Source organism: Thamnophis sirtalis, unplaced genomic scaffold (assembly GCF_051295495.1).
Source record: "Thamnophis sirtalis isolate CommonGarterSnake01/CBP01778 unplaced genomic scaffold, rThaSir2_p1.2 scaffold_6, whole genome shotgun sequence".
NCBI lineage: Eukaryota > Metazoa > Chordata > Lepidosauria > Squamata > Natricidae > Thamnophis > Thamnophis sirtalis.
The window spans coordinates 72,438,266-72,464,342 of NW_028261386.1; the positions used below are offsets into that span (position 1 = coordinate 72,438,266).

At 42.7% G+C, this 26,077-nt stretch overlaps 1 protein-coding gene across 1 annotated transcript; it reads left to right on the forward strand.

The window, feature by feature from the left end:
• The first annotated feature begins 783 nt into the window (after positions 1 to 783).
• Positions 784 to 26,077, forward strand: DACT2 (dishevelled binding antagonist of beta catenin 2). Its single transcript, XM_087718145.1, has 4 exons — positions 784 to 1,175; positions 15,053 to 15,185; positions 18,526 to 18,810; positions 22,826 to 26,077. Exons 1-4 carry the CDS (start codon positions 945 to 947, stop codon positions 24,643 to 24,645), a joined length of 2,469 nt encoding a protein of 822 aa, XP_087574271.1. The 5' UTR covers positions 784 to 944; the 3' UTR covers positions 24,646 to 26,077.

Genomic DNA, 26,077 nt, shown 5'->3' on the forward strand with positions numbered 1-26,077 from the left:
CCAATCAGTTGCTCACTTGACTGAAAAATTGAATTTAAAGTTAAACTGATTCCTCTGAAGGGTGGGGGGGAGCATACCTAAAATTCAGTTCTCTCATTCAAACTGGACTCAAATGTTGCAAGCATGCTGGATAGACTCGGGCAACAGAGCAGCCACGAGTCTGTGGCATCGACTGTGAATTCAGCTACTCCTTCTTCCCAGGAAAGACCGAATCTATGGACCATATATCTTAGCCGCTGCCAGAGCCACCCTTCCCCGGGTTCGGAACCTAAGCGGGATGCACCTGGAGAAAAGGTGGAGGAGAGATTCCTGCGGAATACCCAGACCGGGAAGCTGAAAAAGACATCCAGGAAGAGGAGAAAGGACTGCAACAGAAAATCACTTGGATGAATCCAGGTAGCCGCCAGGAGCCGAGCATCACTTGAAGACCTAGGAGGATCAGGGTTTACGGAGCCTATGTCTTCAACCTGACTTCACTGGAAGGCGGGGGGGGGGGAGTGGGAGGGGAATTTGCAGGGAGGGGCAGACAAAAATCCCCCCCCTGCACTGGTGCCCCTCCTGAGAAAGTGGTTTTCTCCAGGATCGCCAGACCTCTCGTTGAACCTTCCCCATTAGAGGGCGGGGACTTCGCGGCGGGGTGGGGGTGGGGAGGAATGAATGAGGCAGCCCTGTGGTTGGTTCACCCTCGCCGGCTTTCTGTCTCCTCGGCTCGTCGGTGGCCCTGGGCTGCCCCGCGTCGGAGAGGGCGTTGAACCGCAGCCTCGCCTCGCCTCCGCCCGCTCCCCAGCCGCAGTGGCCGCTCCTCCGCTTCATTCCCGTCTAGCAGAGGGCGAAGCGAGAGGCTGCTGCTCCCGCCGCCTTTTGCGCACTCCTGACCCTTCTTTCCAAAGCAGCAGGTTCCGGCGTTGCCTGGCATGGCCCTGGCTTGAACGGCGTGGGAAAAGATGCTCCCGGGGAGGCAGCAGCAGCAGCGCCCGGGCGGCTGGGACCGCTGCAGGGTCAGCGAGAGACTGCAAGCCGCCCTGGCCGGCCTCCAGGAACTCCAGGTGCTGCGGGAAAAACAGCGGGCGCTGGTGAGCGAGGCTTTGGCCATGCAGCGGCCAGGCGAGGAGAGCCAGGCACAGAACAAGGAGCAGCGCCTGGAAGCCACCCTCACCGCCCTGAAGGAGCAACTGGTAAGGGAGCCGCTGCGGAGGCTCCTGGGTCACGGAATGCCCTTGGTTCGCGAGTGGGGTGGCTGGGTGGGGAAGAACCGCAACGCGCCCATGACACGCGCGACTCGGCTGCTCTCTGGCCAGGTAAGCGCGCCCCGGCTGGCTCTCGGGGCAGGCGGGCAGGCAGAGGCTTTGTAGCCGGCAAGCTTTCGAAGGAGGACGCCTGGCCGAAAACCGGCAGGGTCCTGGTCGGTCATTGTTCGCTACTCCTGGTTGTATGGAGCTCCCTTGCCTATTCTCTTGCCATGAGAGGTGTCCATGTGTAGATTTGCCCCCCCCCCCACAAAAAAAGGATTGTCCCTGTTAGAAAATCCATTATTTCTGGGCTGAACGAGGGGGAAAATCTTTCGTTCTTGTTTGCACAGACGGATTTCGAGGGGAGGTATTGTTAACAGCCTACCTCTCTGCTCGAAGTAATTGTATTTTAATAGTAAGTTTCCTCCCCACCTGCAGTCTCTCTCTGCTCAGTTGCACAATCTTTGTCCTCGCCCTCTTATTTAGGTTTTATCTGTTAGATCTTTACTATATAAATAGAATGTATCTATAATGTAATACATATATATAATACACACCCACCCTATTTTAATAGTAACCATTAAAAAAGGGAAGGCTCTTGGGTACCTTATAAAAGAACACCAGGGTATGTTCTCACATGTTCAGAAAAGAAGTATATATGTGTCTGCATTTGAAGTTAAGAATATTCAAATTCTCCAGTGTAATGATTTATGATAAAGGAGCATTTAGATGAGAATCCAATCTCTATTGCAGTCATATAATAATCCTGGGGCGGTCCTTGTTATCTTCCTTCCCCATCTAAGAGGTCTATGTATTTTCCCAAGTAAATGTATAGCAATTTAGCCACAATGTGAGATTGTCATCCATAACAACGTGCTTCCTGTCTGTTGCATTTTTTTAACCACAAATGTGAATTCTGTACAAGAAAATATTGAAATAACTCTGAATCTGAGTATAGCGGTAGGGTTCCATTAGCTACATGTTTTGACTTGGATCTGGCAGACTCTTGATGTCAGTGAGAAAGTACCCATGGGTAAGTAGACTTGGATGGTAAATTGCCCCTTTGATCTACTCCACCCATTATTCAATATCTTTTTTTTTAAAAAAAGTTTCAGACTGCAATTCCATGGGCATTTGCAAGTAAGTCCTACTGTATTTAATGGGGAGAAAGCTTACCATCCTATTGAGCAATCAGACACTATTAAAGTGGAATGTGAATTTTGTGATGCAACTTTCAAAAAAAGGATAAGGGCCATCCTTTTATACCAAAGTGAGGTGGGAAAGGAGAGCTTTTGGTCATTTGATGTCATTACCCTCAACAGGACTGAAATCTAAGCACAAAGAGCATCCTATGAACGCTGACTCAAAAGTAAATGCAACTGATTGGGACTTATGTTACCCTGTGAAGCCTGGCTGAAAATTATTTATTTATTTTATTTATTTCATCATCATGTATTAGACAACATGTATGTATGTATGTATGTATGTATGTATAAACATAATTTTGGATACATGAAATGGATACGAATAAAAAGAAACATTAAGACAGGGACAGTAGGCAAATTGGTGCACTTATATACAGTTTATAAGGTAACATTAGGTTTATTAGAAGAGACTGATAAGAAATTCTCTTTTTTGGGGATGTTGTGGCAATTCTCAATCTTTTTATTTCTTTTTCCACAGCCATACGTTATATTGAAATATAAAACCATTCAGTTTTCAGTTTTAGTTTGAGGTTTTGTTTGTTTATTTATTTTCTAGTTATTCCAAGTATGATTTCTGAGTTTAAAAAAATGAAGCTCATTTCTCATTCCATGTTCTAATTAAATTTTATTCTGGTGCACAAAATCCACTGGGATGATTCCAGATCACACTGACACTCTTTCAATACATGTACATATTATTTGACTTCCTTTCCATACAAATATATTTTATTGATAAAATAAAGGTATTTTATCCACAGGAACAGCAATCACCATCTTTCCATATAAATAACTTTTCTCTTACTTCACATAATTTAATATATGTGAGGATTTTTAATGAGATTTCAAACATGTTTATATTTTGCTGTATGTGTGTGTATGTATCTCTGTGTGTATATGTGTGTATGTGTGTATGTATGTATGTATATGTGTGTATATATGTGCATATATATGTGTGTGAAATATATATATTTCTGTCTTGGTGTTTGAAGAAGTATGAAGAGTTATGAGAATTGGAAAAATTAGGAAGCAGTCCACATCATACTGAAATCAGCCATTAAGCTGCTAAAATGCAAACGTCACCCTTTGCTCTTAAAAAAAAACCTCTAACATTTTAGCAGATGTCTGGAGATTGATCACAATCTCTGATTCCTTGAAGGTACTACACAGTATTCCAGTGTAGGACAATCTGCACATTTTTTTAAAATAGAAAAAAAAAGGATTCAGGGTAATCTAACCTTAATTTGACTCACTTCTAATGCAGCTGTTTCCAGTGTGCTGCCTCTTAAATATATCAAAATTATAAACTCCAGTATATTCAGCCAATTTGGGCATAAGAGGCAGGCAGGTCTTATCAATCTCATTGGATGGTTCTTAAAAGACAGACTTCGTCCTGTGAAAGGGAAAATAATTTCTTATCCTAAAAAAGTGTGTGAAATAGCCTTGGACCATGACTTCTATTGGAGAGGCTTGATCAAGTCACTCTCAGTTTAAGAGAACATAGGGGTTATTCTGAAGCTGAGCCATTTTCCTCAGCATCAAGAGAACAAAGTAAGGTGTCTGCTGTATCATCAAAATCAGGAAATGCCTTTATTAATATCAGCTAAGAATTTAAACATTTGTTGGTAAGTTGTCAAAATCCCTGGATCTCTGAGATGTTACAGCATGCAGAGGGGAAGAGGGTGGGATGGAGCAGAGAAAAGGCACAATCTTAAATGGATTAGTGTCTATCCCTAGGTGTTGTCATGCAGGTTTTGGGTTACATTTAGAACTATTGAGAGAGCAGTCACCAATCAAATTCACTTTGTGTCAACCTTCTTATCTTGCTTCAAATAAAGTAATGAGTCAGACCAAGAATATGAGAACAAACCCACCCAGCTATTGGGTCTTTCAAACAGGCAAACAAGACTGTGTAAGGTTTCTTAGTTCTTTTTTCTTCAAGTTTACTTATTTGAAATTTTATTCGTATATTTAAACTTCACAGTAGAGTGTAGCCATGGGAATATTGTTAGATATTCAAGTTTTGTTTAATAAATGGTATGTATATACTATTTTAATATAGAGTTTCACATTACTTCACATAGATTATACAGAAATAATCACATAGATTATTTCTATATATTCTCAAGTAATTTTGTTCAATATTTTGATCATCATATGATAAGTGATTTTGAAAGATTACTTAGTAAGTGGATGACCAAAACAATATAAAATATACTTTGCTTATATATTTATTTATAATATTTACTATATGATGTGAACTTATAGTCTTATATATTCTTTGTGGTGTTTCCTATCTATTGGGGGGGGGGGTGTAGCACTGTGAAGGCAATGGACCTACCTAAGTGCTTTGTGTTATTGGTAGAGTCAACTAGTTCTTCTGACAGATGCACAAATAGGGGGTATTGCCCTATATTCATATAATCCAGCTATCTTAGTCAATGATGAAATTCATTTTTTTTACTACAGGTTCTGTGGGTGGGGCTTGGTGGGTGTGGCAGGGGAAGGATACTAAAATCCCCATTCCCTCCCCACTCTGGGGCCAGCCAGAGGTGGTATTTGCCAGTTCTCCCAACTATTCAAAATTTCCGCTAACAGTTCTCCAGAACCTGTCAGAACCTGCTGAATTTCGCCCCTGCTCTTAGTCTATTGAACTGTTTTGGGTTTTCACTTACCCTCTCTTTCCATCAGTAACGTGCAGGCAGGGGAGACAGAGCCTCACCACTGTCATCATGAAAATAAAAAAAAATGTAAAAGGAAAAAGGCTGAGGTAGTTGCTGCCAGAGTCACAGTGGATGACTCTGCTTAGTGCTTAACTGTTTAAAAAAGCCTCTAAAAAGTGCCCTCTACAGGAGGAGGCGGGAGAACCACGTGCCTCATTTAGTCTGACTTTATGATCACTTGAACAGAGTTGAGCAAGGGTTAAAAGCCGAAAAATTCCTTATGTAGATGAGGCACGTGGTTCTCTTGCCTCCTCCTGTAGTGGGCACTTTTTAAAGAGGCTTTTTTAAACCTTTAAGCAGGATCATCCATTGGGGACTCTGGCAACAGCTAACCCAGCCTGACCTCAGCAGCACTTGCCTTTTTCTTTTTATATTTTTACATTTTCATGATGGCAGGCAAGAGCAGAGTTGAAATCCTCTGTGATTGTGAAACAGTTGGAAAAGGTATGTGGGTTGGGGGAGGGGGAGGAATTCAAAATTAATGTAATTTGTAAGTAATTGTAAGTAATGTGTGTGTGTGTGTGTTTGTTTGTTTGTTTGTTTCTTCACTCAGAGGGAAGGGGGTAGGAGAGGCAGGGAGGGGAGCCTGCCAGCTTTTTTTCTCTGTGTCGGGGCAGCCCACCAGCAGAGGCGGGTCTTTTACCCGCCTCTGCTGGCGGGCTGGTGCCTTTTTTCTTTTGCCGCAAAAGGAAAAAAGCAGCTTTTGCCTGCCCCGCCGCTATGTCGGACATAGGGGATGGGATGCCTCTATGTTGGACATAGCGGCAGGGTGGGCAAAGCCACTTTTTTTTGCCCGCCCGGCTGTCCAACATGGAGGCGTCCCGCTTTTGCCCACTCTGCCGCTATGTCCAACATAGCGGCGGGGCAGGCAAAAGCCACTCTCTTTCTTTTTGCCTCACCAGCCATAAACCTCACTACACGTCACTGCTTTCCATACATAAACTATAGGATGAAATGGGATCCCCATGTTAGTCAATTAGAAAAAAGGTATCATTTTCAGGGGTTTGTGGTATAATAGTCTGAATATCTCTGAAGGTACCTCTTGGTAACCTTTTAGTTGTCTCTACTTGGCAATTTAGAAGAGAAACACCCCTTCCCCTGTTTCTGCCTATTTAGGTAGAATAGATTGAATTTGCACAACTGCTTCTGTTGCTTCTTCCCTTTTTAAAAATAAGAAATGTGTTCCCAAAGAAGAATTCAATCAAAATGTTATAAACTTCAGTCTCTCCCAGTCTCTCCAAATCTCAGTAATTACACACTTCAGTAAACATTGAGCTAATTCAGATCTCCCAGATCCCTCCCTCCTTATTGGTGTTAGACATAGCCATTAATTATCCATCAGGTGTGACACATGCAAAGAGTATTCACTACAAGGGAGTAGCTTATCAGAAGGCATTGGGGAGTGAAAATTGACTTTAACCTTCATGAGATTCTTAAATCCCACCTGGGAAGCTTTGAAGCCAGCATATTTTGATTAGAGTCAAAATGGCAGCACAGATGTACTACCAATCTTTTGATTACCTGCCATTGATAATATTAATGGATAACCCGCTACATTTTATTGAATGCCAAAGAAAATAAGAGTTAACGCATTTATTGATTGCTCAATGCTGGTGGACTAGTACAAACTCCCAATGACCTCTATCTAAAACAGTTTGCTCCTATTTGATATCTGTATTTTGGTTTATAATAGCTCATTTGTTCCATGTGTATAAGATTTGAAAAATGGTTGGTTAGCTGATGAAGATTGAGCAGATAATTAGCTGAGAAAGGGGTTGAAGGAAAAGACTTCACAGTGTTTCCATTATTGCAAAGGTTTCATATACATCGGTAGTCCAATGTTTTGCTTGCTTCTAAATCCGATTCAAGGTGATGTTTATCATGATTAAAGCCCTTCATGGAATGGGACTAGGCTGCCTGAGAACTATCTTGAACTTATTTCATTGACCCATCCCATTCAATCAGGGAGGGCATATTTCAGATCCCATTGGCTAAAGAATTTAAGAACTGGTAGAGTCAAGGAAAAGAGCTTTCTCTGTTGTTATTATTGCCCCTCCTCTATGGAATGTCTTGCCCACAGAGACAAGGCAGATCCTATCCTCCTGGCCTTCTGGAAGTGTCAAGACCTGGCTCTGCCAACTGGCATGGGGGAATAAGAGTAGCATGCAACTTTGGGGACGTTGATGTCTTAAGGGCACTTCCTCTGCCTTTTTAAAACATTAAGCCTCTGTAAACCCCTTTTAACTTTGTTTTTAGTGCTTGGGTTTCTTTTTTTTAATTTATAAACTTCCCCAGAGTCACTTAGATGGTGTAGAAATTTGATGAACAATAAAGAAATTAGTATATTGAGCATTATTCTAAAAACACAAAGAGGAGACTACTGACTTACAGACTTTTTCAAACAATCTAAAGAGATCCTGATCAAAGTTATCAATAGCATCTGAGAGTCCTGCACAACTTAGAAGCAGGTCACACATAGTTCGTAGAGACCAATTATTACAACAGATTTTACTTCCTTTCCTGAATAGTAATTAGATTATTTCAGCTAAATTCCTACTTTTAATACTTGAGTCTTCTAAACAAGTACCTTCTAGTTCAAGTGTGTCCAGTTTCCACCCTGCTTTTCCATAAGAAGAAAAACAATAAAATTAAGGCTGCATTACTAACCAAATCCCATCATATGTGCAGTAAGCATTTGGTTTCATCATAATAACTCTGCCTTTATTTTGATGGAGTCACTCTTTATGTTTAAAGAACACAATATTAGAAAATATATCCAGCTAAATGAGTCACCCATACTGGCAATCTTCACTACATTTGCTACATTAATTAGGGGTGAGTTAGCCATCTAACCTGGCCATCGAACATTTTTACAGTTGTAAAACGTACCGAGCACTTGCCAGTAACATTGTTTGGGAAACAACAGTGTTAAAAATAGGAATTTAGCTGAAATAATCTGATTACTAGACAGCAGATAATATTCAGGAAGAACAGGAAGGGAAGTCAAATCTGTTTGCCCTCTGGGCAATAGCGAGAGCACAATGGCCAACCTTTCAACATTGAGATCCTTCTGCCTCTATAGATTTTGGCAGGCACTTCAAAACTTTACAGCACTGAAAGGACCAGTTATTCTTGCTGAAATTCCATCTAACCCTAAATGAGCGGGCCATGTGCTCTAGAAAAGGTAAAATGGAGCTAATGTCAAATGTCTTCAGTTTTTAGTTGATTGCTTATATCAGCAATATTTCTAAGTGTCTAAGGAAAGAAGTTTCTGGGTTTTTTTAAGCAAAGGGAGCTTTTGAAAAATCATACTTTTCATGATCTACTGCATATATTTTTTTCTCAGCTGATATTTTAAAATCATTTGCTAATGCTGCAGGTAATATTTCTGCTTGGAACTTGTCCCCACCATCTCTGTTTTTTTCACTAGGCTGCTTCTCTTTGCCCTACTCTAAGCTTTTATACAAAGGCCTATTTCTTTTATCTTTTGCTTAGTGCCTAATAACTTGAAATGATTTATAAATAAACTAAAAATTTCTTGATTGACATACCAGAAAATGTATTTTCTAATGTTATTCAAGTATTCCTTGCAATTGTGTTTGCACACCTCTCCACCTTGTGTTTTATGGTAGAATATTTTGGAGGTCAACAGCTGGGCAATATTAACAAATTAATACTATCTCCCTCCAACCCCCCCCCATGAATTAGCAATTTGGAAGACCCTAAGCTCTTAATAGCATAAGGTGCTCTAATTAAATCAAACCTTGGAGGAAAACAAAGCCTTATTGAAGCCTTCAGTACCGAGTGCTTAGCAAACATGTTGAACTACAACTCCTGTAGCTCCCCTCACTACAACAAAAGGCCATGTTGGCAACTCTTTTGGAAGGAATTAGTCCAGTATAGGTGATTTATGGAACTCTTGATGGGAATTCCAATTCCTTGTAAGGAGACTCACCCCCAAAGTTTGTGGCCAGATGTATCAGGCAAAGCCCTACTTGACTGGAACAAATGGATTTTGGGATCATCAAAAAAAATTGGTCTCAAAGGAGCAGTTTGAGCACAAGAAATACAAATCAGGAACGGATGAGAAGTATGAAGCCAACCAAACACTGATGAAGCACACCAGGCTTCATGGTAGGAAAAGTTGGAAAAGAGGAAAGGGTTTATAAGGCCAGTGTAAATAGTCTCATACTGGTTAAAGTGCTGTAAAGTTGCAAACAGATCCTGGTACAATAAATTATCCTTGAATACCTGAGAGTCCTGTGAATGCTTTCTGGCCTCTCTGCCATTAATCAGAAACCACAAAGGGAGGGATTGGCTGGCAAAACATTAATCATGAAGCAATTAATTCCAACCATGAAAACAAAATTCAGTTACTTACTTCCTGAAATCAGTAAAGCCTAAAGCTCTTTCATTCCTTTGCACATCAGAAGAGCAGTGCTTAAACAGAAGAAAAAAATACGTGTATTTCGTTAGTTTGGAATGCTAGCAAGAAAGGTTATGTATTTGAATGGATTGTGTTGTGACTGGTGCCGTTGTTAGATTAGGTCTGCTAACAAAACCTGCAGGAAACTGCATCTCTCATACAGTAGTAGGAGGTTGCCAAGAATGGTATAAATCATCTTGGAAACTGCTTATTGAACAGAGAATCCATAAAGCTAATGCTTTTGCTGAACAAATGCACCTGGCCATGGAAGATGATCCTGCTGCTCAGCTTAGCAAAACACACTTTGGAAGAATTTAGAATTTTTTTTATTTAGAATTTTATTAGAATTTGTAGGCCGCCCTTTTCCCTGAGGGGACTCAGGGCGGCTCACACAAAAACTGGGAAAGGGGAATACAGACAGTAGGACAAAACATGTAATAAAATAGCAAACAACAAACACTCATCATTCGGGCGGGTAACTATCCTATCCCCAGGCCTGACGGGCGAGCCAGTTCTTCAAGGCTATGCGGAAGGCCTGGACGGTGGAGAGGGTACGAATCTCCACGGGGAGCTCGTTCCAAAGGGTCGGGGCTACTGCTGAGAAGGCCCTCCTCCTTGTAGTTGCCAGCCGACACTGGCTGGCCGATGGAATACGGAGGAGGCCTAATCTATGAGATCTTATCGGTCGTAGGGATGTAATTGGCAGAAGGCGGTCTCTCAAGTATCCAGATCCACTGCCATGTAGGGCTTTATGGGTGATTAATAGCACCTTGAAGCGCATCCGGAGATCAACAGGTAGCCAGCGCAGCTCGCGGAGGATAGGTGTTATGCGGGTGAATCGGGGTGCACCCGCAATCACTCGCGCGGCTGCATTCTGCACTAGCTGAAGTCGCCGGATGCTCCTCAAGGGCAGCCCCATGTAGAGCACATTGCAGTATTCCAGCCTAGAGGTCACAAGGGCCCGAGTGACTGTTGTGAGAGCCTCCCGATTCAGGTAGGGTCGCAACTGGCGCACCAGGCGAACCTGGGCGAATGCCCCCCTGGTCACAGCCGTTAAGTGGTGGTCAAATGACAGCTGTGGATCCAGGAGGACTCCCAAGTTGCGAACCCTCTCTGAGGGGTATAAAATTTGACCCCCCAGCCTGAGTGGTGGAATAATAGCCAAATCTTTGGGAGGGAAACACAATAGCCACTCGGTCTTTTCTGGGTTGAGCACAAGCTTGTTCACCCTCATCCAGTCCATAACGGCCTCAAGACCCCGGCTCATCACGTCAACCGCTTCATTGATTTGGCACGGGGCGGACAGATACAATTGAGTATCGTCCGCATATTGATGGTATCTAATCCCGTGCCTGCGGATGATCTCTCCCAGCGGTTTCATGTAGATGTTGAATAGTAGGGGGGATAAGACCGAACCCTGAGGCACCCCATAATTTAGGGGCCTAGGGGACGATCTCTGCCCCCCCACTAACACCGACTGCGACCTGTCCGAGAGGTAGGAGGAGAACCACCGTAACACGGTGCCTCCCACTCCCACCTCCCGCAGTCGTCGCAGAAGGATACCATGGTCGATGGTATCGAAAGCCGCTGAGAGGTCAAGGAGGACCAGGATGGAGGAACGTCCTTCATCTCTGGCTCTCCAGAGATCATCCATCAATGCGACCAAAGCGGTTTCTGTGCTGTAACCGGGCCTGAAGCCTGACTGGAAGGGGTCTAGGTAGTTTGCTTCCTCCAAGGACCGTTGGAGCTGGAAGGCCACCACCTTCTCAACAACCTTCCCCAGGAAGGGAAGGTTGGAGACTGGACGATAGCTATTAAGAACAGCTGGATCCAAGGATGGTTTCTTCAGGAGGGGTCTCACCACCGCCGCTTTCAGTGCGGCGGGGAAGTTCCCCTCCCGAAGGGAGGCGGTCACAACCGCCTGGATCCAGCCTCGTGTCACCTCACTGCAGTTAGTAACCAGCCATGAGGGACACGGATCCAGAACGCAGGTGGAAGTACTTACAGCTCTCATGGCCTTGTCCACATCCCCGGGGGTAACGTCTTGAAACTCAACCCAGAGCTGTTCTACTTGGTCCCCCTGCGCCTCGGCTGGAACTGCGGGGGTGGAGTCCAAGTCCGACCGAAACCGAGCAATTTTGTCCGCTAAGAATTGGGCATATTCTTCAGCTCTGCCCTGCAAGGGTTCCCCCGCCTCCCTTTTGTTCAATAGGGAGCGGGTTATCCTAAACAGGGCGGCTGGGCGGGACTCAGCGGATGCTACCAGGGTGGCTATGTGCGATCTTTTTGCTGCCCTAAGTGCCCTGGTGTATTCCCTGGTGCAGGTGGTTACCATTGCCCGGTTCGATTCGGACTTATCGGACCTCCAACGGTGCTCTAGGCATCTCCTCCGGCGCTTCATCTCCCGGAGTTCCTCGGTGAACCAAGGGGGTCTCCGGGATCCGCCGCCTCGGAGGAGCCGCAGTGGCGCAATCCGGTCGAGGGCCTCCGACGCTGCCGAGTGCCACGCAGCAGCCAGAGTCTCCACCGGATTGTGGGCGAAAGAGTCAGGAATAACCCCAAGCTCTGTCTGGAACCTTACTGGCTCCATAAGACGCCTGGGGCGGAACCACCTGGTCGGTTCCTCCTCCCTACAGTGGGGGTTTGGCCTCCGGAAGTCGAGCCTCAGTAGGCAATGGTCTGACCACGACAGGGGTATGATGTCACTCCCCCTCAGACCAAGATCACAAATCCACTGCTCCGAGAGAAATACGAGGTCAAGCATGTGTCCCGCTGAATGGGTTGGGCCCCGAATTACTTGGGTCAAGCCCATGGCTGTCATGGAAGCCATGAACTCCTGCGCCCCATCAGAGTTTTCACCGAGCGACGGCAAATTAAAGTCCCCCAGGACCATCAACCTAGGGAACTCAATTGCCAGCTCGGCTACCGACTCGAGGAGCGAGGGGAGGGCTGCTGCAACGCTGTTGGGAGGCAGGTACGTTAGCAGCAGACCCACTTGACCCTTGAGGTCCAACTTTAACAGCAAAGACTCACACCCGACAATCTCCGGAGCAGGGACCCTACGAGGAACTAACGACTCTCGGATAACAGCGGCCACACCCCCACCCCTTCCCTGGGCTCTCGGCTGATGCAGCACCTGAAATCCTTCTGGGCACAGCTCTACAAGGGGGACTCCTCCCTCTGGGCCCAGCCAGGTCTCAGTAATACATGCCAGGTCTGCCCTCTCGTCTAAAATTAAGTCCCGGACGAGAGGAGCTTTATGTACAACAGACCTGGCATTTAGCGACAACAGCCTGAGACCAGGGTCCTGACTACTTGCGCCATCTGGTCTTGGAGTGGGACTCCTAGGGCCGGAAGGAGGGATCTCTGTAATGTAGCGAACCCTCCTTCCCCGGTAATGGCCTGCCCTAAAGTCCCCGCCGTATCTGCCCCTCCCTGTTACGACCGCAATACCCCGACCCTCTCCCGTGTCTCTGGTCCCCTCAACCACCCCCGTGGCCCCCGCAACTCCCGGCAGGTCCTCCGAATCACGCATACTCATACACTCCCCCAAACAGTCCCCACGGAAGCCCGTTAAGCACACATTTACTCTGCTATGTAAGCCACTGCAATTAAGAACTCAGCTTTTATCAGACTGCCTGAATATATGGACGTTATTACTCATATAAGTGTCAGGGTGAAGCCACAACAAATAGTCTTCTGACATTCATGTGGACCTAAATAGAAGACATCTCCACTCAAGGCAGGAAAGAAAGAAAGTGATTGCAGGGATTGGGATGTTGGGGTGGGGAGAGGAAGTTTCCCATTTGTCTGCACACCCCTTCCACATTGGTCTACATGTAAGCAATCTGGATTTCATCTGTTAAAAATATGTGCAAAGTTTTGAAGTTTTGCCCCCCCATCCTCCAAGCTAGGCTTCTAAGATATATTTGCTGGCTAAATCTGTAAGGTTGGTAGGGGGTGGAGTATTTAATTAGAGAGGAAAGGGGGAGTTAAATTAAGTGCTTCCTAACAAGCCACTGCTGTTCCAGATGTCAGTGCTGCTTTGCAAATGAGCGAAATTTCAGAGAGTTGAAATATTTGCTGGCTAAATCTGTAAGGTTGGTAGGGGGTGGAGTATTTAATTAGAGAGGAAAGGGGGAGTTAAATTAAGTGCTTCCTAACAAGCCACTGCTGTTCCAGATGTCAGTGCTGCTTTGCAAATGAGCGAAATTTCAGAGAGTTGAAATTTCTGAGTTTACTGCCAATCATTTCCAGCAATCATTAATTCTGCAATAGTGGAGCTGAAAGTATATGCATTTAGGCTTATGAGCTATGTGAACACACACAGAGATTCATAGACAGTCTAAAGTAGAGTTCTCCAACTTTTCTGGCTTTGCAGATGGTGGGGGAGATGGGGAAGAAGGGATGGTTCGGTGCAAGTATTGGGAAAGTGCCAACATGCACACACAAATGGAGCACACGTGCATGCACTCACCTGATACTTGTGAAAAGGGGATGTGTGCACCATCGCCCACCATTTTGGGCAGCCCAGTTTTGAACAGCTCACAGCCTAGTAGTGAACCATGGTTTGGGGATTGGGACCCCTGGTCTAAAGTGTATTTTCCTAGTCCAATAAACAGCAGCCTTTTTGGGATCGCATGTTTATTAAAATTTTGTTGATTTAATCCAAGGATTTTTCTCAATTTGAATAGAACATTTGTTTTGTTTTGGAGAAGGGAAATTTGCTTTTTTAAAAAATGCTTTAAAAGTTTTTACCTTCCAAGGAAGGCAATACTGGAAGCTTTTCCTCTAGAAATATGTATATTAAGTAAGAATTATTGTCTGTAAGGATATAAAATTAGTAACTTTATGGGCTTTCTCCAGATTTTCTAAAATCAGTGGAAGCCTTTCTTAGCAGCTGAAAGGAAATTGAAATGCATGAATGAGAAAGAATCCACATAATCCATAAATTGGAATTAGTAGATTGCTTAGGGAGGAGAAAAAGGAATATTTTGGTATCCTTGTGCCTTAGATCACAGAGGATTTTGGGAGTGTCTTTCCCCCATTTAAAATGTCTATTTATTTATCTGTTTGTGTGTCTAATTTATGTTTCACCCATTTTAAAGATTAACTTTGAGCAGTGTAGAGCTTCAGATATTTTGGTTATCATCAAGATGGTTCACTCAAGTCCCTGAGTTTCTGAAATGGTTTATTAATTAAATATCCACACAAGTGGAGGTTCTACAGATAGAACTTCAAAATGTATTAATGAATTATCATTATGAATTAGTCCTTCCATACTCAGTTTTACCATCAAAATCATCAATTTTAACTCTCATAGAATCCAGTTAACTTACTGTGATTAGAAGCTACTAGTCTTCCTATTGTGCTATTTCTTCAAATATCAGACTAGTCCTAGAAGATGGGAATATTGAGTTGGTCCTACAGAGCCAAAAGAAACTGAACATCTTCCCTTTCCCCTATGAACAGTCACGGCTAAGGAGACAAGATGTGGGACTGAAAACTCATCTGGATCAATTGGACCAGCAGATCAGTGAACTGAAGTTGGATGTCGGCAAAACTTCCATTGAATATCTTGATAGTGATAGTAGGCCCAGTTCAGGTAATTGGATGATTTTTTCCCTTTTCTTCTACTATGAACATTTTTTTATTATTTACAGTGGCAAATACAGTAAAAGAATGATAACACAAAATGTAATCCATATAAAGGAACTTTATTGGTAAGGAACAGGTTACCATATGTCTCCCAAGCTTCCTGTTCCAGCCCCTGAGCCCCTGCTGATTGTGCTCTTAAAGTTAAGTGACAAAATTGACTATTTGGTGGGGCATCGCCAAGTGAAGGGCAAAAGGAGATCTTCACACTTCTTCACTCATCCAAACTCTTCCACTTCCGTTAGCACCATTCTGTCTTTTGCCTTCCCCTTGCTGCAACTTGGAAGTATAAAATAGAACAGAACAGAACAGAATAGAATTCTTTATTGGTTAAGTGTGATTAGACACATAAGGAATTTGTCTTTGGTGCATATGCTCTCAGTGTACATAAAGAAAAATAAAATAGAATAAAATAGAATACATTCATCAAGAATCATAAGATGGATTGATAATTATAGTAATAGTAAAAACACTAAAAGAAAGACGAGATGGTTATGTAGATTTTCATGGGTGTAGGTACACTGGTCTTGTTGTATTCGGGTCTTTTCCCATGTAAGATTGAGATTGTCTTGGCAACGTTTCAGCAAGGTCTCACTCGCCATCTTCAAGCTGGAGTTTTTAGTTTAAAGCATGCTTGGAGCTGCCGTCCAGCCTGAAGATGGCAAGTGAGACCTTGCTGAAATGCCAAGACAATCTCAATCTTACATGGGAAAAGACCCGAATACAACAAGACCGAGGTGGCGCAGTGGTTAAATGCAGCACTGCAGGCTACTTCAGCTGACTGCAGTTCTGCAGTTCGGCTGTTCAAATCTCACCGGCTCAGGGTTGACTCAGCCTTCCATCCTTCCAAGGTGGGTAAAATGAGGACCCGGATTGTTGTTGGGGGCGATATGCTGACTCTGTAAACCGCTTAGAGAGGGCTGAAAGCCCTATGAAGCGGTATATAAGTCTAACTGCTATTGCTATTGCTATCTCAATCTTACATGGGAAAAGACCCGAATACAACAAGACCAGCATACCTACACCTGTGAAAATCTACAAATATATATATATATATATATATATATATATATATATATATGTATGTATGTATGTATGTATGTATGTATGTATGTATGTATGTATGTATGCATGCATGCATGCATATATATACACACACACACACAGACAAACACACACTCATACACACACACACACACACAAAGGTGCCTTATTTTCTAAGTGTCTGTTTTTAGCATTGAGTACCAATCTTGCTTAACCAATCGTGCTCTTTACAACTGTTGAGCAATAATTTTCCAGCTATACACATAGCTGAATGTTATAAGAGGAAATAAAATTCCCATAAATATTCTTCTCAGTCTATTATGTGGTGTGTGGGGTTTTTTTTAGTTGTGGCTACTCTTCAGATGTTTGAGAACTACTTGCACATTATAGATAGTCTGTTTGCTTTCGAGGAACTTGTTATCTCCATCCTGATCACAGCTAGAAGAAATAGCAGTGACTGCCTTTGCGACTCTTCCTTCTTTATATTAAACAACAAAGCTTTAGGAGACTTCTGGTTCTTTCTCAGGAGGAAACTGGTTAATAAATCCTTCATGATTCTGTAAGCCTAACTTAGCATGAATTAGACTGACCATAGGTTCATTTGTTCAGAAGTATGAAAACAAGCAAATCAAACAGAACAGAACAAAATAGAATTCTTTATTGGCCAAGTGTGTTTGGATACACAAAAGGAATTTGTCTTTGGTGCATATGTTCTCAGTGTACATGAAGAAAAAATAAAATAGAATACATTCATCAAGGATCATAAGATACAACACTTAGTGATAGTCATAGGTTACTAATAAGTAATCAAATGGAAAAAGAAATGGTTTTATGCTTTATGTTTCTTCTAAATGGACAAAGCCATAGTTAAGATTTTTTTACTCTTACTAAAGCAAATGAAACAAGCCATGGATATTGCATTGCCTTTACCCACACAGGAAGGGAGACAGCAAGCAATCTGTAAAAGTCATAAAGCACAAGTGGGCATTCTTACTTTAAATTGTGAGTGATGTGTAAACTGAGTCCCTGAGGTTCTTGCCAAACATCTGTTTTATGTGAACTGGGGAAGAGATAAAAAGGAAAGTGACGTTTTGGAGACTCTAAATTTGATTTGAGGACCATAGACATGGATAATTATGATAGTGACTATTAACATTTAAGAGTAAGTTATTAAAATGCAGATGCACAACTTGCAGCCTATTGGAAGATCACTTAGAGCCCCACAGAAGCCCAAATGTTGCTGAATTTCAGTGATATTGAAATCTCCCAATTGCCATTGGTACATCACTCATCACTAGTCCTATCTCCATCTCCATCATTCGGTCTTGTCTTCATTCTCTTTGAAGCTACCAATCTTCATTCCATTGTTGCTTTTTTGTGCTTGGACTTGCCACCTTCCGCACCAACAACAACCAACTTTTCAATTTCACCCAACCCATCTCCAGTCTTCCCCTTCCTATTTGATCCATTCCTTTCTACTTGTGCCTTTTGCCTTATTCTTCCTTCAGTTCCCCCCCCCCCTTCGTTTTTTTTCATGACATCTAAGACAAAAAGCCAGCTGTTATATCATAGCAAAGTCTTTTATACTTGGTTGACCCTGTAGATCTGTCATCCAACTAATCTTATATGGCATTGATTTTAAGATGATGATCATTCAGATAACAGTTATGCTCTTCTTAAAATGATCATAGGGAGGAAATAGAAAAGGCAAATCCTTTCATGGATGAGGACCTGTCTTTTTCAATTCATTAAATGAATACAATTAATGCAACTATAAATAAAACAAAGATTGTTTCTGTGCTTTAGCTGTATCTTTCATTTCATTTCCACTCCATTTCTGTTGGTCCTACTTTTGCCGATTTTGGAGCACAGGATCAAAATGCTTTTCAATCTCCTGGAGTGTCCCTCAAAACTTGCTCACCTGTGTATGACACTTTTTGACATTTCCAGTCAAAGACATAATTTTTCAGACTTTCCCTCACTGACCGATTTTTTTAATGAGAAAAGCCAGAAGCAGTGAGAAAACTTGGGAGACTTAGAAGTATAAGACCAAAATGTCTAATTCACCATTGCAAAATTTTGTGAATGAGGGACAAGCAGAAATTTTGTCTGAAAGCACCTGGTTTTTTTCTCTCTCGCAGTACTCTCATCTATGAAATGGAAGAGAAGGAAGTGCTCCAACTGAACCTTCTGCTATGCAGTTTATTTGTTCTCTGTAAACCAGGAATTTTTTTTTGATTCATCAGGTTTTTATGATCTGAGTGATGGTGGCTCCTGCTCTCTGTCTAATTCCTGCACATCTGTCTTCAGTGAATCCATTTCCTCCTCCCATGCCAGTTTGTTACCAAGTTCTCAGCTCTCCAAAACCCATCTCAGCATCTTTGATTACCGACCCAAATCTGCAGATGAAACCACAGTGCGCACCCAGTTCCAACAGGAGGGACCTCATAGCGGTGATGGATGCCAAAGCAAAGCTTGCCTAGATGTTTCAGGCACTCCAAGCAAATCCAGACCAAGGCCTGTTTCTACTGGTAAGTATCGTAGGTTCTTTGGATCTTGATTAGAAAGGGAAATAGTTTTCTTTTTATCCTTGCTATTATTGATTAAGATGATAATGCACGTGCTATTTTGTATTGAGGCTGTAGTCATGTAAACTTTTATTCTAAAGAAGTAACAGGATGTTGCTGAAGCTGTCCTGGATTGGACAGTGTGGGAAGTTATCTTTCATATAGCACATAGCAATATGGACAGGTTTAATTCACTTAAAGTCTCTATACTTTTAACAATTTATATCAGACAGATTTTCAGTCAGTTTAGCTTCTCTTGAATCAGCATGGTGTACTGCCTGAATTACTGTCTGGTCTTCAGTTTGGGCCAGAAGCTTGGAACTTCAATATCCCTACTCAATAACATCAAAGATAAACAAACCTAGCAGCCACACTGCATAGTCCAAATTGTTGACATGTTTCTATGGTGTTCACATCATGAAATGCAGTTCTTAAACTTAATCCAGTTTCATCAAAGCAGAATGCTTTGAGTTGAATTTAAGTCTAATTTATTTTATAGACATTGATTTCCCACTGCCTTTCCAGATTTGTGTGTGTGTGTATTTCTGCTCTCATGTACTGTGTCCTTATATCTCCAAGTAGTCTCCCATCTAAGTACTAATATCTGCTTTTTCACTGACTGTTTTGTTTCAATGTCTTGGAAACAGCAGGTACTTTGAGTCTGTACTTAAAAACCACACAGCCCATAACTTTAATCACACTGGTGGAATTCTAAAAACATTCTGTCCTAGATGTAAGGAGAATAGCTGACTCCTTCCGATAAGAGGTACATGTTAGTGAGATATGTGTACCTATTGGAGATGAGCAAAGATGTGATTCTTCTGAACTACTTTGGAGGTCATTTAAACCTCCAGGATTGTGCAGGAAGTACATAAAGTTGGAGGGGCTGTTCAATGCAGAGTGTTTGCACTAAGTAACTAAATAGTCTTAAGGGCACAGTTACACTAGAACTGAGTAAAGTGCCAGAAATAATAAAGAAGGATGCATAGCAAGAAGAGGAAATGTCTGTTTTTATTAAGCCTTCCAACTTACTCGGTTAGAGCAAGCTGGAATTAATTAGTTACTGTATAGTTTTTACCCACTTTGCTCTGCAAAAGAAATAATGCAGCTGCTGCCCATATCAATAAACTTCTTCCAAAATTGGCCAATACTGTCATGAAATGGAGCTATCTGGGCCTGCTTCTTGTATCAACTAAAGCATTTAAACTTACAGTTACACAGAAGATTTGCCTTGGTTACCTCCTTCGCCCCTTGATTAGTGTCAGTATGGAATTTGAGCTTCACAATCTTGAGCGTAAGGAAAGTCAAGAAAGCAGTTGTTGGCTTGTTCGATTCTAATGTGATGTGGCTATCTGGCAAATGAAATTCACTCAGATCTGCTCTGACTTGGATTGTGACTGAGAGGTGACTATTGTTCTGTCTCCAATCTACTCTTTTTTAGGGAAGATTGTAGAGAAGATAGTTGGTCTACAGTTGATAAAAACCCTGAAGAAAGCACTTTATCTAGATCCATTTCAGTCAGGCTGGGATTCGTATGGAGAGAGTTTTGAACATGCTTGTAGATGACCTATGGTGGAACCAGAATGGATATGCTGCAATGCTGCATCCATCCTCGTTCTTCTTCATATGGATTTCAACACCATTGACTATGGTATCATTCTGGGAGAGCTTTTGGGGTAAGAAATCCGGGGGGGGGGATGACATTTTAGGGGCTTCTTCCTTTTGGGCTGGTTTCTGGATGTTGGTTTGAGAGGTTATTGTCTAAGTCCCTCCTTTGTGGGGTGCTACAGAGTTTGACTCTCAATCCTGTTCCTTTTTCCTACATGAAACCACTATGGGAGGCTATTTGCTGTTTTTGGGGTTCAATATAAAACCAGCCAAGTGAGGCTATATGAGTGGATGGAGGAGGAACCAACCAGGACTCAATCATACCAAGACTGAGTTCCTGTGGATATTAGGTTCTACAGAGTAAAGAAGATGACTTTGCCTGAGATATGCAAGCTCCCTTATCAGAAGAACAAGGGGTGAAAACTAAGTAAAGCCCACAAAAAATGGTAATACTCTGAAGAGACTTAGATAGACACCTCCATAATTCACAGGTGTATAAGCAGGGGAGGGAGTACAACACAATCACATCTGCAGGTTTATTTTATTATACCCAGTGTCGATAAAAGTAATTTTAGCTATTTGGTGGAATTGATTTCCTGGTCTGATCTATTGAGGCTGACACAGGACCATCTAGATCTGGGGAGATGCCATCTTTAACCTTGAATGGAATAGGACTTCCCCATTCAAGAAAAGTGTACAGTTGGTGATCTTCCTAAATACACAGCTCCTGCTCCATCAGCAGGGGACAGTTATGGCCAGGAAAGTGCACAGCTTCATCTGATATGCCAACTGAACCCTTTCCTAGATGGGGAAATAACCTAGTCTCTTCACAGCATGTTTATTGCAGTGTGTTTGACATGGGGCTGCTCATGATGATCACTCTGAACATGCAATTTGTCAAAAAATGCAGAAGTACAGGCAGTGATGGTCATGCCTGGGTATGCCCATGTGATATGAGTGATTCAGAGTGCTGGCTATGACCCATAAAGTCCTTCTTGGCATTGGGCCTGGTTATTTGAAGGAGTACCTAAGCAGCCTACTGGATTAATCTGACAAGATTGGCACATGTAAGGTTTCTTCAGTTAAGCTCTGCCATCTATTGAGACTCCAGCTGCATGTCTTCGCCACATGGCAGCTGCTTTCTGGAGTAAGATCTAGAGGGTTACCATATTGGTGGCATTCCAGAGAACATTAAAACCCTTGGCTTTTGTCCCAAGATCTGAGCTAGTGCTTTGCTGAGTATATACGTTATTGCTGACCCGATTCATCCCTTTCTTTACAGTTTTATTTTGATTCTGTACTTGCTATTTTTCTCTTCTGCTGGGAGACACCCAGAACTGATTAGAGCTAGAAGCCATCTAAATTGAATAAGTTAATTTTAAAAAACCATTTTAAAAAGAATATTAAAATCTAACACCACCATCATCCAATATATTAAAAGGGCAACAAGTCTACACCATCCATGTTGCCCTCCCTATCTGGTTCACAGGTTAAGAATGAGTTTCTGTATTAGGGAAACCATATTTGTAGGTAGATCTCTGTGTAACTTAGAACATGGCTTAGGACATTGCTCAGACTGAAAGGCAGTGTAGAAATTGGATGAAAATGGCTGCTTATGTCCTTTACGTCCTTTACCCATTTCAGATAGAATCAGTGATGGGTCCTACTCATCTACTACAGATTGCTACTCATTTGTGCAAGGAAAACTGTAGAATAATTCTAGTGCAGCATGAGGTTCTCCAAGTGACCCAAGGCTTATATATAACCCAATAGAGTTATAACTCTATCGAAGGAACTCTATTAGAACTTCTATACCATATTTTCACTGTTTCTTGAATCATTTCAGACTTCACTTTCAGACATTTGCATACTTTTCTGGTATTGAGAGAGATATAATACTGTATGCATGGCAAAAGATGAACCAACCCGTAGAAGATCTTGAACACAGGTTTATTCCACCATTACTATTCCTGTGGAATAATGAATGTTTGGGGAATGAGTGTTAATTTTATTTTAAAGGTTCATATGTATTAATTGCATTGTAAAAGCTTAAATTGGTGTGTGTTGCAGTAAAGCCAGGACAGGAATGGTTTGTCAAATGAATTCCACAAGTCATTCTTAACACAGGGGCTTTGTCACAAATGAGGAGCATCTATGCTTGGATGCCTTCTGGAAAACAGAGGCACATGCTTCATACATAAGGAGGAATGGGATGCAGTGTAACACTTTGCCTTTGTGTCATGCACAAACTTCACTGATCTCAAAAGATCATCATGTCATTGCCTTGCATTGATGCTCACTTAAAGGGATAGAAACAGCAAAGATGTTACTTTCTGTTAACTCTTTTTGTGAAATTCTGTCTTCTCCTCAGGTGACCTTGAAAGACTCAACTTGGTGGATGCTGGATTCCCAAAAGTCACTGACCTCAAGGCCTCTCCCCAGCTTGGTTCAGGAGGAGAAGTCCAATTTTACTGCATGGACCCCAAATACCAAAGCAATTTGGTCTCCAAAAGTGGGAACGATGTGTATCCTTATCCTAGCCCTCTTCATGCAGTTGCTTTACAGAGTCCCCTTTTCTCCCTGGCAGAATCAGAGGGCCGCCCTTTACTTAAAGGTGCACCTCATTTCATGGGGCCCAGTTTGATTAAGACTCGGCCACTTATGGAACTCAGGCCAGGGGGTTATATCAACAAACTGCTGCAGCTGACACGCAGCAAAGGAAACTATCCTGCCAGCTATCCTGCCGAGTTCAGTGAGAAAGGTCCAGCAAAGAATCAGCCACTCACAATGCTCCAGAGACTCATTATTATCCCCAGTCCTGGTGGAGTGAAAATTAACAGCAGCAGCAGCAGCAGCCAGCTGGAAAAACAGAGGGGCCCACTGCCTTGTAATAAAGGCGATGGGAAGCCACCAAGGGACGTGCCTGAAGGGGAATGTGCCAAACAGCCAGAGATTGTGCATAGCGTGAATGTAGAGCAGGCAGGTTCACTGGCTGACACAGAGTCTTCACCAGCTGTGAATGGCTCTTACCCTGCTAAGCCATCTGTGTGGGACTCTCCTGTCACTGAAGCTGGGGAAAGCAGCCTGGAACGCAGCTCTTCCTGCTCCCCATTTGGAGTGGATGATTCCAACTTGAGCCTCCCAAACACCTGGGTTGCTTCTGCCAAAAAATCTCACAAGAAATCCCCGAGAGCCATAAAGCCTGAAGAACCTGAGTCTGCGCCTCAGGAGGAATTGGTGCACGCCAAGTTCATCCCTACTGAGTCCCATCAAGTTCGAGTCAGGTTTGCCAATTCTAAGGTGAAGCCTGTGAAGATGAAGAGGAGGAATAGTGAGAAGGTGCTGAGGCCGGGGAGGCAGGTGCTTTATGTGGAGAAGCCACGTGGGGTTCACCAGCTTGCTGCCAAATTGCCTCTTGAGTGGAGTCTGTCTCAGAGACAGCTCAGGGGAAGGCATCTAATTCGGAGGCCTACCTTTGCAGGGGAAAGTACTGGGAGATCCTGCTCTGAGTCCAGTCTGTATCCTGTGCCATTCGGCATCCCTCAAACACTCTCCAGGTCTGAACTCTGCAGAGCGTCTGCTAATGCCATGTATTCCCTTGAAGCAGCTTATTCTGACCCCATGATTAAAAAAAAGCAGCGCAAATGGCAATCCACAGTGGAGATCTCAGCAAAAACCCAAGTTTCCAGCCTTTCTAGTAGCCTTGCCTTGGGACCACCAAAACAGGGAAAGAGAGCTGGGATTTTGCGTACTGTAACCATGAGAGCCGAGTCCAAAAAAGGCTTCCCTCTTCATCCAGGGGCCTACGCCAAAAGTGAGTCTGACCATTCAGAGTATTCTGCTGAATGTGCATCACTTTTCCACTCCACCATTGCAGAGACCAGTGAAGGAGAAATTAGTGACTATACAACCAACCGCTTTGGGGACAGTGAATCCAGTGATAGTGATTCAGAGGAGGGCAGTAGCAGCAGCGGCAGCAGCAGCAGCCTGACTCTTGATTATACCGATGAGATCCATGAGCATGAAATGATCTGGCCCACATCTACAGGCAAGCAGGCAGCCGCTGGTCAAGCCTTGGCCAAGCCTCTACCACCAGTGCCCAAACTCTGCCGCATCAAAGCATCAAAGGCTCTCAAGAAGAAAATTAGGAGATTCCAGCCTAGTTCCCTGAAAGTGATGACCATGGTTTAAAAAAGAGATGAAGATTGTTCAATCAGCTGCTTGTGTCCCCGTTTGCAAAGCCAAGGAAGATTGGTACTGTAAAGGATTCTTGGATCCTAGATTTCAAGTCAAGGTGGTTGTTGTCGTTGTTTTGTTTTTTTTGCATTTGTTTAATGCCTGTCTAAATGACACTGTGTTCCTTTTTCTGTTCTGTAAGTGTGTTTCCGTGGCTTCATACCTACCCTACTTCATTCCATTCTAATAGCTATTAAGTGTTTAGAATATGTGTCCCATTCATCCAAGTTCTGATGAATTGAGGGAAGAATGCATAGCCTATAATGCATGGGGGAGATTTCCCAAGGTTGGCAGGTGTGTTTGTCTAAGTGTGTAAGATTGCTTTCTTGCCAGAGATGGCACTGCAACGTGTTTCTTGGAAGATCACTCATTGTCAAAAGGGCTCACCTTCTCATCTTCTCTTTCCCCATAGTCATCCATATTAATGAGCAGCAAGGCAGGATACAGATTGAGAAAATGAACAATAATAATCATTATCAACATGGCTTATTCAGTAACACTTGTCCATTCGTTTCAGTTTTCTGGGGTCAGAGAGTTGTGCATGGCTCAGATGAAGGTTTGAATATGATTCTTGGCCATTTCTAAATTCAGAAGGATAAATAATGTTCTACAATATAGAATACCATCTTTTGATATTGAGATGTTTGCATTCTCTGGACTAGGTAAACTACAACCCAAACTGTGCCATAGCACATTGCCAGCTCAGATTTATTGCAGGCTCAATAAATGTTATGATCTATAAAGGTGTAAAAAGCTGTCTCACTTTATTCAAAACAAGAGTTTTCCTAATTTTGTTCAGAGGCTGCTCGGAGTTACTTTGGTGACCAAGCTTTCTCTAAGTGAATATGTTTGAAATGAATTGGATGCTACATGAGTCATAGCACTCGATCCCTAAATTGCTAAAGCCACGTATGATCCTGGTATGATTATTCATTTTAGAGGAAAAATACTATGCTATGCTAGATGCTGCATTTAAGGATTGTGCTTGAATTCAATGCTGCAGCAATTTTTTTAAATCCACAGATAAAATTCATGGCCAAATGTACCCAACTGTGATAGGTTTAAGATTAATATCCCTGATTTTTCTGACTGATGGAAAGATTTTAAAGCACTTCACACCATGTTTACTGTGAATGAGGTTTATCCATTCATAAGATGGGTTCAATTGGTCATTAACAAGATATAAAACACTAATATGCTAGAACCATGCTGGCTAGGGAATTCTGGGAGTTGAAGTCCACAAGTCTTAAAGTTACCAAGTTTGAAGAGCCCTGTGTTAGAAAACTCAACCACACTTTCTAGTTATCTCTTTACTCTCACCCTTCACAAGGATATTACAATAATATTCCAGTTTTCCAAGTAGGTGATCTACTTTGAAATAAAGCAC